This window comes from Rhynchophorus ferrugineus, unplaced genomic scaffold (assembly GCF_030347505.1).
Source record: "Rhynchophorus ferrugineus isolate W39M unplaced genomic scaffold, kcgeb_rfMv2 rfM2, whole genome shotgun sequence".
NCBI lineage: Eukaryota > Metazoa > Arthropoda > Insecta > Coleoptera > Curculionidae > Rhynchophorus > Rhynchophorus ferrugineus.
This window is the reverse complement of record NW_027472581.1, coordinates 14070916-14083510: the sequence shown is the minus strand read 5'-3', so window position 1 is coordinate 14083510 and position 12595 is coordinate 14070916. Positions and strand designations below refer to the sequence as shown.

The following is a 12595-nucleotide window of genomic DNA, read 5'->3' as shown; positions in this document are numbered from 1 at the left end:
TTTATATTTAAAGTGCTCTCCATAATTTTTGGAAAGATATAGCCGATTAAAATACATGGAAGCACTTAATGTTTATGGTATGGACTGAAATCGACTATCGACTATTCAGTTATTGACTACTTTTTACTATCGATTATTTCAGTCGCTATTTTCTTGGTATTCTTGGTTCGACTGTTTTTACTAGTAACTGTTTTCAGTTGACTGTTTTCAGTCGCTATTTTCGGTACGACTGATTTTATTACTGTTTACTATCGACTGTTTCAGTCGTTTACTTCTAATTACTATTTTCGGTTCTACTAGTTCATTTTCTGATTTTTAACGTTCTGGTCTTCCGTCTTAGCCGCGACCTTGAAAGTAAAGCGCCGAATTTATGCTTATATAGATTTATATGTAATATATGTGGTTTTATGTTTTTTTTGTAGTTTGCTTGTGAATAACTATATATTGTAAATTAATAAAGCAGCATTTTGGAACGCTAGTTTTCGAGAGCAAAAAAATTAAATTGTAAATGGTAAATACTAAGATACTTTTGACTGGCATAATAGGTAATACTTTTTTGATAAACTTTCACGATTTTTTTCCAAGCCTCTTGTTTGTCGAAACTTTTTTCCTAAAATCTTGAAAACTAAAATTAGGTTCCAAGGGTTTCAGAAATTGCATAGATCCAAAAGATTTGAAGAGTTTTTTACAGTAGCAGTTGTTAAATTTCTTTTAAAAATATTAACGATAAAGAGGTGAATAAAGTATATTAAATATTTGTAATAAATACATTTTCTGATAGGAAAACTTCATATTTTGTTGGCTGTTAAGAAGAGCACCACGGTTTTTATTTGCTAACGAATGGACTAACTTAACGGAATGTGTTCATCTTTTAAAATCGATTGAAATAATAACCACCGAGTTATCTGGTGAAAGATATCCCAACGATGTCTTTAATTATAAGGTTAATAAAAGAAACCCACAGAAATTCCATTTATTGGGCGTTTAGAAAACCTCTATACTATATATACATTCCTTTATACCTGCAACATCTGTCCCCTGGGAACGAGATTTTTCAAAATCTGGGCAAATAATTAACGATTGAAGAAACCGCCTCACGGGAGAAAAGTTGAACATAATAATATTCACAGTAATTTAAAAATATTTCTGTTCAAAAAATAAATAAAACTTTTATTTAAAAAGGGTGTGGTAGTTATTGTACGATCATTTTTAGGTTCATCATGGATTAGATTTTTCAATGATTAGTTATATATAGGTATAACACGTTTACATTTTATTTAGTAGTTTTGGTTATTGAAAATCATTAGTTCTTAGGTTTTATTTAAGTTATATTTTACTATTTATATTTATTATGCTATGTTGTTTAAAAATAGCAAATAATATATTAAAACACGATAAAACATTTGTGGTGTTATTATTCCATTCCTTTTTACACATCCACAGAACATTCAGTATAAACATAATCCTACTACCTTTAAAATTATATTATTTTTTAATTTTTATTTACTTTATACATTTATATATTTTTTTATACATTTTATATTATCACGTGAATATATATACATCTCTGTCTCGCTTATACTACCATTCGATAATATAGACATTTAAAATTAACTGCTCCAAGCATTTATCTCCGTCCTTTTCTCGCATTTTATACAGACAAGAATTCGCACATCTTCGTCTGACATCACGAATGGAAAAAGACAGTCGAACCGTGCATTTGACTGAAAATAGTAATTACTATTTTCAGTTGCTATTTTTTTGACTATCGACTGTTGTGGGACTATCGACTGTTTCGACTATTTTCAGTCGATAGTTCCCAACGCTAGTTAAGACAATAGATAAAATAGCAGTAGTTTATTAAGACAAATATATATATATATATATATATATTATGCTATCGTATCCATAATGGCAGAAAGTATTAAATGTCTTTGGTATTAATTATTTCAATTGTTGGGTAAAAATGAGGAGAGAATGAATACTATTTTGCTGATATGGTAAATGAAAACGACTGGAAAAGGAAGGAAACAAGAACTAAATGTAAAAAGCTAAATATGCTTTGTAATGAACCTAAGATACATTACTTAGATATAGAATTGCCAATTAGGTAGATTAGGCCTTCAGTAGATACTAGTAAATAGAAACATTCTAGAACATTGTTTCTTAGATGGTGCGGAAAAAAGTTTAATGTAAATATAATAAAACATCTTTAACCTACAAATTATTGTGGTTGTATAATTAATTGTCGTTGAATTCCTTCGATAATAATAGATGCATGAGATGCACTATAATGTTAAAGTAAATTATATTTGATAATATTGCTCTAGTTTTATTACTTCATTTACATTAGAATTTTGTTGTCAAAGTGAAAATATACAAAATCTCAAAGTTGAAGCGGCAACATTGTAACGTTTTGAGATTATAAATTTAGATGACGTAAGTTCACTATTGGATAGACTACAGTCGACTAGACTCGATTGAAAGTAGTCGAGTAAAACAGACGACAGTAAAAAAAGTTAATTACTCACAGTTGACAGTCGTTTTGTAACACTAGTTATAATCAATATCGATATTCGACGCTTTTGTAGTATTTTATAGCTAAAAGTTAAAACATCAACAGTATAAAATAGAACAACAAATTTATCCTATGCCAACAATATGTTCATTATTGCTCCTTTCTGTCACCGAGCCCCTAAAAGCCTTTTCTTCATCCAAACAATACTTGTTTACTTTTGGTTTTCAAAAGTGTCTCACCGTTGAAACAATGCCGACAAATGAAAAATACACCGCCTTCAGCTACAATTTAAATGTAAACAATGTCGAGTACGCTGAAACGTTGGCCTCATTTCAATTTCGCGTATAAATGAGGAACATTTATTTAATTAAGTAAGAAAAGTTAATCAAGGCCGACGCGATTTTCTTCATCGCTTCGAAAGTTTTTTTTACCGTGTTTACCGTCTATATAAAACGCTCTATATCTGAAATATTTACGTGTTGTTTTTTGGGGTCGCGTCTTTGGCTTTTTACCGTGTGGTTCTTTGATTTCGGCTGTGTTATTTAGTAATTTAAATATTGGGTTTTCCTTAAAAATCTACTAGACTAGAAATATTTTTTTTCGTTAGGTATTTTAATGGTTTTATGTAACGTAATTTGTTTTTTAAATTTGCTAAAGTTGAACAAATATATGAGAAATATGAGAAAGGAAAAAGGTCATCATTAATATTTTTTAAGTTAATTAATCAATTGTTTTTGTAGGTTAAGCAAATATATTTTTTAAGTACGTAAGTGTATTTTTTATTTACTTATTCTATTTATCAGGCCTATAAATTAATTTTAAAGGAATAACAACAGATGGCGTTACTGTGTATTAAATCGTATGGAGTACCTTTGTAACTAACTACATGTTGAAGTCTCAGTAGTAGACTTCACTTTTCACTATGTGTTATTTCGTCGAAGTGTGAACAAAACATTCTTCTAGTGCGTTGAAAACGTCCGAAATTACACCGAGTAAATCGCATTTGCGGGAAGTTTAATTTTTTACTTCAATTCGATTTTTATCATAGGACTAAAGGAATCAAAAATAAGAAGAATTATTCCATTATTTCGATTTCCGCAAACATCGGTTTCTGATTTATAATATAAATGTTAAGGAATCCAATTAAAATTTTAAGAAATTTGATATCTCGACAATATAAGAGAGCAGTGATGTATTCTTGTTAAAAAATAGTAGTTATTGATTTTTTTATATAACATCTTTATTAGATACGCTTAGTACAATCTTAATTATACGTTAATTTAGTAGTACTTTTCATTTGTACTTGGATTAATTCACAAGCAACACGAGTGCGAGAAAATTCATCAATATGTATTCCTCAATTATAAAATTATAATAACTTATATCTATAGTTTAAACTAAAGGTATACATTGTATATAAGTTCGTATGGTTTGGTTCGCTTCGATCTCCTGACATACTGCGCGCTGTCTTCGTGTTCTTTCGTGTTTCAAGGCGAAATCTTGGATAACTTCGCAAATCCATTTGATTTCCAGGTCATTCTGGTGCAGTTCTTCGTTGGTTACGTAGTGATAGACATTGGTAATCAATCGAAGAATATTGTTTTGACAGCGTTGCATGATTAGTTGATTTGAATTTTTTGATTACCTAGTATAGTTCTTTTATTTTGGTTCTAATGTGTTTTGCTTTTTGTTTAACGTAATGTTAGTTATCTAAATAACTTTGTTAACATGACATATGATGATGTTGTATTAGAAATAATCTTAAACGTTATTATTTAAATTTTTTCTATAAATTTAGATTAAGATTATTTTGAAATTAATGTATGTCATATTTCGTAAGAAAATAACTACAGACCAAATATTGCAGTTAGTCAAATCCAATACGTCCAAAAACATGTTTTAAATAATAGAATTGATGAAAAATTATGAAAAGAATGGAAAAGGTGCTTTTAGTTTTGCTTTTTTGACACCGAATTAAATAATTATTTCTTGTTGGATTCGTTATTGCCAGTACTTTTAAATAATTTAGTAAAAGTTTAAGGAAAATTCTTTTACATTAAAATCGTTTAACATGAAGATAGTAGGAAGAGTGTTGGGAAGACATTGATGGATTGGTGTTTTCTTTATGGCTAAAATATACGTTCTCCTTTTAAATCAGTAACAATAATAAGTCTACGAAGTGCTGTTATACATAATGTATACGGTATATAATATATATTCCGTCTATTAAAACAGCCAATGCACGTCATCAATATGTATGACATCAGCACGTCACCATGTTGCCATATCAACTTAGAATTTTGGTTTACCACGTTTACTGGTTTACAACCTTTATTTATTATCACTGATGTTTTAAAAAATGTACAGACATGTGGCAGCATTGTTAGGCATCTAAGTTAGAGTTCTATTTTTCTTTAGCTGGGATAAAGTGAGAAGGAATAATCGAGCTAACGAATTTTACATTTTTAGCGTGCATTGATTGTTTGATTGAAAGGACTATATGTATGTTCGCAGCAAAGAGAATAAACAAACTTAAAAAAAAATGTAATGATTAATACACTTTTACTCTAGTGGGTAATGCCCATTATTAACTTGTGTTTATTTACAAAATTTTATAGTTAACAGACCTAGATTAATTAACTTTCATAAAATTTTGAAACAAATTATAAAGTTTTAATATCAAGATGTAATAAGACAGCAAGGCCTTAAAATAATTATGATGTCAGATCGATTTAAGAATAGGAAACCTTTAAAAAAAATCTTTCGAGTTGAATAGAGCTTTAGCTAGTATTGAGAACTTTCGACTTAAATTGACTGTCGACTATTTAGTAATTGACTACTTGTTACTATCGACTGTTTCAGTCGTTCTTTTCGGTTTGACTGATTTTACCATTTTTTACTAGTGAATGTTTCAGTCCGACTGATTTTATTACCATTTACCACCGACTGTTTCGGTCGTGTACTTTCATTCGACTAATTTTTAACATTCTGGCTGTCGTTCTAGCTGCGAACTTGAGAAAAATATGCCGAACTTAGGCTTATATAGATTTATGTTATAATTTTTTTGGTAGTTTCCTTGTAAGTAACAACATATTGTTTATTAATCTAGCAGTATTTTGAAACGATATTTTTCAAGATTGTTAATGTAATGGGGTAAAAAGGTAAAAATTGTGAATGATAAATAATAAAATACTTTTGACTATTATAATAGTTACAATGTTTGCAATAATAGGTAATATTTTTTTTGAATGACTTTTTGATTTTGAGCTTTTGATTGTCCTAAAATCATGAAAACAAAATTTAGATTCGAAAGGTTTTGAGAAATTGAATCGATTCGAAAATATTTGCAGAAGTTTTTACAGTAGCAGTTACAGTAGCAGTTAAATTTTGTAAAAAATATTAACCGTAAAGAACTGTATTCAATATTCATACTAAATATTTCTAATATATAAATTTTCTTCTAAGAAAAATCTTTTTTAATATTCAACAATTTATGTTCTTTGCTATCAAAAAATGCAAGAAAATTATGATGGTTACCACACTTTTTAGTTAAGATTAATTTTATCAACAGGTAAGGAATATAAATCTTTTTACAAACTATTTCAGTAGAGTGATGCATTCAGCTAAAGGTTCTATGGTTTAAGAATATTTTGAAAGAGAATCCTCAACTTCTGCTATCTGCAATCTTCGATTTAATGAAACCGTATTTGGTATTAAAAATAGTTCTGAGGCCATATAAGAAATTATCACAAAAGAGACATATTCCATTATAACTTAAAAAATACAAATAAAGTACTACAACTCGAAATTCAAGACACAAATACTTTCAAAGAATGTATCACATTTGAAGACCTTTAGATAAAAAGAACTAGCCAGAATGAAAGAAATAATTACACCAGGTGCTACAACTTTATAAATTGAGTATTTGGAAATGTTACTTATTGGGCGTTCAGAAATCCCATGCAATTTTCATAACGATGAACTGGCTTCAAAGGGTGGGAAAACTCAACAGTTGGCTGGCAAGATTATGGCGTCTGTGTTTTGGGATGTGCGTGGAATAATTTTCATTGACTACCTTGAAAAAGGAAGGACCATCAACAGAGACTATTACATAGCGTTATTGAACGGTTTGAAGGACGAAATCGCCGAAAGGACGAAATCGCCGAAAGACGGTCGCATTTGAAGAAAAATATAGTACTGCTTTACCCAGACAATGCACCGTGTCACAAGTCAGTGAAAACGATGACAAAATTCCATGAATTGGGCTTCGAATTGTTTTCTAATCCACCGTGTTCTCGATATCTGGCCACCAGCGACTATTTTGTGTTCTCAGATCTCAAGGGAATGCTCGCTGGGAAGAAATTTTCGTCGAATGAAGAGGTAATCATCGAAACTGAGGCGTATTTTGTATCACCCTTGAAGGGAATTATGTTGAATAAAAAAAAATTGCCAAAAAATGTGTTTTACTACGGTAGGCCGGGGACTTTTTAAGACCTGTTGATCTACGGACGACTATTCCCGGTTGCTTAATTTTGAGCCTATTCCATTTTATTGGAATTTCCCCATTTTCATCAAGATGGAAGGTAAAATATTATAAAAAAATAAATATAAATCGGTATAAAGCCGATTGATATAATAGAAAATATTTTATTTAGTTAGGAAACTATTACTGAATACCTCCTATGCAATAACAAAAAAATGTTCGCGTGTTTTTCTTAAATTCACTTTCCGTTTCTTATAATAGTAACCGGATATCAAACACCACCAACAACAATAATAAAAAAAGGTGAATAAACGCCTACCTGTAATTTGGACCATTGAATTCTGCCGATACACCTGCTCGCGTTCCTCCAGCCCAATTTCGCGCCGTAAATGAGCTCGGTCTCGGTGAGCTGATAAGTGCCGGTTGCCGCCACTTCCTTCTGAACTTCTTCCCATCGAGATAAGTGAGCGGGACTTTGATACCTGGAACAGACAACAATAGAGACCGTGAGTCCAATAGCTACGTTCTCAAACTTAAATGCTCGTTTTCCATGCGAGTGGAATGGCGCGAAATGCGTGGAGTCCCCATTCAGGGTCTCCGGAAGACAGATAAACGGATAATTTCTCCGTTCGTTATACGTTTATAAACTGTTTCCAAGTTTAGGTGGTTCGCTTCCGTTCTATGGTGTCTACGTGATACGAGCCGCAAAAAATCGTATCTTTTTATAATATAACATAAATATATTGTACACATAATTAAATGAATTAAATAAGAATATTATAAAAAGATAGGTTCGTAAATAACTCGACGAATAAAAACTTCAAAGTATGTACCTGAAATACGGTTTATTATTATTTTTCATTATTTAATTATTACATCGTTACTAGTCATTTCCGTGTAACCTACAGTTTGTCTTTATGATAACTTAAATCTAGGTATATAACTAGGAGGATCCATCGGCCCTATCTCAGTCTCTGTTGAAATAATGTTTATACATGTTGCTGCAGTATTTTTTATTATATGCACCTCACTACACAACACTACACAAAATCAGGTGGTTTGATTCTTTTGAGTCTGTGTCCTATTCTGGTGGTATCCAAAAACTGTAATACTTCAATATTCTCATGGGAATGGAGTCTTTCCTCATGCTACGTTGCAATTCTCTTGATTTTTTGACTGATTGTGAGTATCTTAAGGTCTCGATGTATCTTAAGGACTTTGTTCTGAAAAATTTGTATTTTATTTGTGTTACTCTTTGCAGAACATCCCCATAATTGAATTCCGTATGTCCATATAGGTTTTTGCTTATTTAATAGCAATTTATTATGTACTGATAATTGGGATTTTCTTCCAATTAGCCAGTACATTTTCCTATAATTCAATTCCAGTTCTTTTCTTTTCTTTTTTATATGTTCCTTCCAGCGAAGTTTTGCATCGAGATTCATTCCGAGATATTTAACGTTGTTGCTATATGGAATAATAGTATTATTTAATGTTATTGGTGCTTGTACGGTCTGTTCTTCTTCTGTATATTGTCACTTGCCTGCTGTAATTTTCGCGAGGCTTCTTCACCATTGTCTCCGACAGCTATAATCGCAGTATTATCAGCAAATGTAGCCATTGTAATATTTTCCTTTTGTGGTATATCACAAGTGTGTGTAGTAGATAAAGCATAAGCCCCAGTAAACTTTCTTGTGGTACACTTGCTCTAGCTTCTTTTAATATAGAGTAAGCTTCTTCTTGTTTGACTCTAAACATTCTGGTTGTAATGTACGATTTTAATAGTTCGGTGTGTTGTTTTGGTAGCATTTTCTGTAGTTTATGAACAGGCCTTCATTGCCAAATCTTATCGAAGATTTGTGCTACATCTAAGAATATAGCTGAGCATACTTTTTTACTTTCGTAGGCTTTTTCAATAACATCTATTATTCTGTGGACCTGGTCAATTGTTGAATGCTTGTTAATAAACCCAAAGTGGTGTGCTGGTATTAGGTTTTTTTCTCTATGATCGGTTTTATTCTTTCAACAAGAGTTTTTCAAAATCCTTAAATATTACTGGCAGCAGTGATTTACGTCTATAGGTTTTTATTTCGTTTGGTGACTTCCCAGGTTTTAGAATCATTATAATTTCCGCCATCTTCCAAATGCCTGGGACATGTTTTAATATAAATGCTATATTGATCAAGTTGGTGAGTTTTATAATTCCCTTTATTGGTAGTTTTTGCAGTAATTCTCCCGTTATTAAATCGTAGCCTGGTGATTTTCTGGGGTTAATATCAGTTTTATTAACTTTGGTTAGCTCTTTCGGCGTGACTAATTCATTCATCGAATTTTCAGACTCCATGTCCGGCATCTACGTGATATGAGCAGCAAAAAATTGTGTTTATTCATAATATGACATAAATATATTGTATACATAATTAAACTAATTAAATAATAATGTTAAAAAAAGATAGGTTCCTAAATAACTCGATGAATAAAAATTTCGGGGTCTGTACCTGAAATACGGTTTATTATGTGATATGTAAATAAATAAAATCCTGAAATAATCAATTTGGAATTTAGAGTGGGAAACAATTTTCCAGGGTACAAATTAAAATGGCGATTTTTCTCGGATAGGAACGCGGCTCTTCATCAGTCGTTTAATTGGCTTTGGAATATTAAAAATATATACGTAGGTTTAACTTGGTTGGACTAATCTAAACGGTATGAATTCTGCTTACTAATCGTTTTATTTCTTATTGGCTTGGTTTTGATAACTGTTTTTAGAATATTTTCGGTAACAATTATATGTTACCTAAAAACTAAATAAAAACTACTATAATAGCGTTCTATATTGAATTGATATGTTGCTATTAAAATTGGAGATTTATTCTAATATTGTTAAACTTAGACTTTTTGATTTATTAAAGTCTCCTTTTTACCAACGAGGGTTTATCTGGACTGGACCTACAATTTAACGTGGGTTCCGAACCACGGTTCTCGGTATTAAGCCTATCGACTGGCGAGTGACCAACTTAGAAATCACCCCAGAAGACATCCGGTCTTACGCAGCCTGGTTACTGGTGTGACTGGGATAATTTTCCTTTTCGGATTTTACACTCTTGCCTAGGACAATCACAAATATTAAACACTTACAAACATAAATGTACTACCATGCCCCAGCAGGATTGGAACCCTCGACTATCGCAACATTAGATGGACCGGCCTGTCGCCTTTACCACTGCGCCAACCAAGCCGGTTTATATATTATTTAATTTTACTTTAAATGAGCTTACGTATTTTATTGTTTAGTGAGTAATGTTAAGAATTCTGTTGTAATAGTTTATTTGCTCTTATAACGATCATATTTTGATTAATAATCGTAGGAAGTAATGGATAAATCATTTATTTCTTTTTATTGACAAAAAACCTTTTGCGATAAAATATATTTTAACTCATCACGAAGGCATGTGATAATTGAAACTCAATTTTATATTTTCTTTTTTTTTTTTTGGTGGATAAACAACAATGATAATATGAAACAAAACAACATAACCCATATTTTTTCCTGGTTATCTTCCAGCAAATACCTGAATTCAATCCGAAATCCCATCCGAGATGGAGAGAGAAAAAACAAATAATGGAAGATTGTAATCTAAAAATCCCTTGTCAAGTAAATCGAACAATTTGGCAAGGAAGTCAAGGAAGTAGCGTGGATTTTTCAGTTGGAATTTCAGCGATTCTTTTCATTTATATATAAAAATATATTGGTTCATGTTTAAACAAGAAATAGACATGAACTTCTTGACGTATGCAGTAATTATGTTCAAATAAAAAGGTTTGAATTTAAATATTCTTTATGTTAGGTCTAGTAAAGAAGAAATCCATTATTTTTCAATAGATAAATTTTGTTTTAATAAAATGATTCTTGTGTATGTAAAAGTAACACCATATATGTTAGATTCAAAAGTCCTTCAATGTGACATCTGATTAGGGACCATAGTTTGAAAGTATCCACGAACTACATAAAACATTCCACACGATTTGCAGAAAAAAGAAACACATAGTTTAGGTATAAAACATTTTGTTGTTAATATTTTATTAATGGTATTCGGGATTTTATATTGGCCGGGATCAAATATCTAAGGGGATCTTTTGAAATCGCCAGTCAAAGCAGTTCTTTTCGTTTATTCCCTTTAGTTTTTATACCTCTTTCTGGCAAGTTTTTGACCTAAAAAGTCTAGTATGAGATTTCATGCTGTTATATAAGAAACAAGAAGTTGTTTCAAAAGTAGCAACTATAAAAAGATATTAATACATGGAAGAAAAATATTTATGTATATTAATTTACGTACCTAGAACATTATTAAATAAGATCTTTTTAATGTTACTGTTAAATTGAAACCAAAGTTTAGAAATACAACTATATAAGTAAAAATGAATCTCCCAAATGTATGTATGCGCATATCTTCAGAACCATTGCTCCAAATTGTATAATTCTTTTTTTTGTTGTGTTCATTACTGTCAAAATAAGATTTGTACAAAAAAAGTACGGAAATGTTTATTATTTTTAAATTTCATAATACAGACGCAGAAGACAGTGGACAAAACACAGATCGACTGGTACCAAAATAGTACCAAATATGTCTAACTCAATTAATACATTTAATCAAGAGCAAAAAAGAAGGCTGATGTTTACAAGTGGAATAAAGTTAATATATATATATATTAGTTAATATATATATATATATATATATATATATATATATATATATATATATATATATATATATATATATATATATATATATATTATAGTAATAAACAATTAAAACAAGCTGAATCAAAATGTTATTAAAGTCACTAGGCTTACTAGTCACGCTGCTAAAAGATATACTCTATAGTCATCCTGAACTACATAGAATACTTAAAGACTGACTATTCAAATGATAAATGTGTAAGCATAGGAAATCGATTGCCCTGTATTTAGCGTGAAAATTTAGTAGTGACGATCAAGCTCTTAATATTGACCCGAACTATGATCCTTTGAATTATCTCCTTATCCATCTGAATTTGTTCTTGGAACTTTTTCTATGTATGATTTATATATATTTTTGTATACATTCCAATGACGTCTCGTAACAAAACAACTAAACATACTGAAATTTCGAATTGAGAAGTGATACTATACGTACTATGCACTGTACATATTATGTCCAGCTAAACAGGCTTGAACTATATTACACGAAATCAGTATATTTAAATTTTAAATTAATGTTTACTATTGTTTTGAAATTAATGATTTTGTTCATGTTTTAGTATGAACTGATAATTTTTGTTAATATTTCTCAATACACATATCTGTTAATGTTAAGTATGACAATGCCGTATATATTATATCTTTGTGTCACGTCATAATCAATCGTAAAGCTAATTTGGACTTACGGGGAGCAAATATGGAGAGCAATACTAAGACCTCTAGTACCTACTAGTTATCCAACGCACCCGCAGTTCAATGATTAATTACAAATGCTTATTGCTATGTAACCAACGAAGAGCTGCACGACGACCTCGAAATCAAATGGATACATGATGTAATCCAAGATTGCGCA

General features: G+C 30.6%; 1 protein-coding gene across 5 annotated transcripts in view; it reads right to left on the bottom strand.

The window, feature by feature from the left end:
• Positions 1-12595, bottom strand: part of Nos (Nitric oxide synthase) — a 203947-nt gene that overhangs the window by 110179 nt on the left and 81173 nt on the right. For all 5 annotated transcript variants that reach the window (XR_013004646.1, XR_013004645.1, XM_076397284.1 and 2 more), the window contains exon 3: positions 7321-7483. Coding sequence is in view for 3 of the 5 variants with exons in the window: in XM_076397284.1 (XP_076253399.1) it covers positions 7321-7483 (163 nt within the window). In the remaining 2 variants the exon portion in view is untranslated. The remainder of the gene's footprint in view (positions 1-7320; positions 7484-12595) is intronic.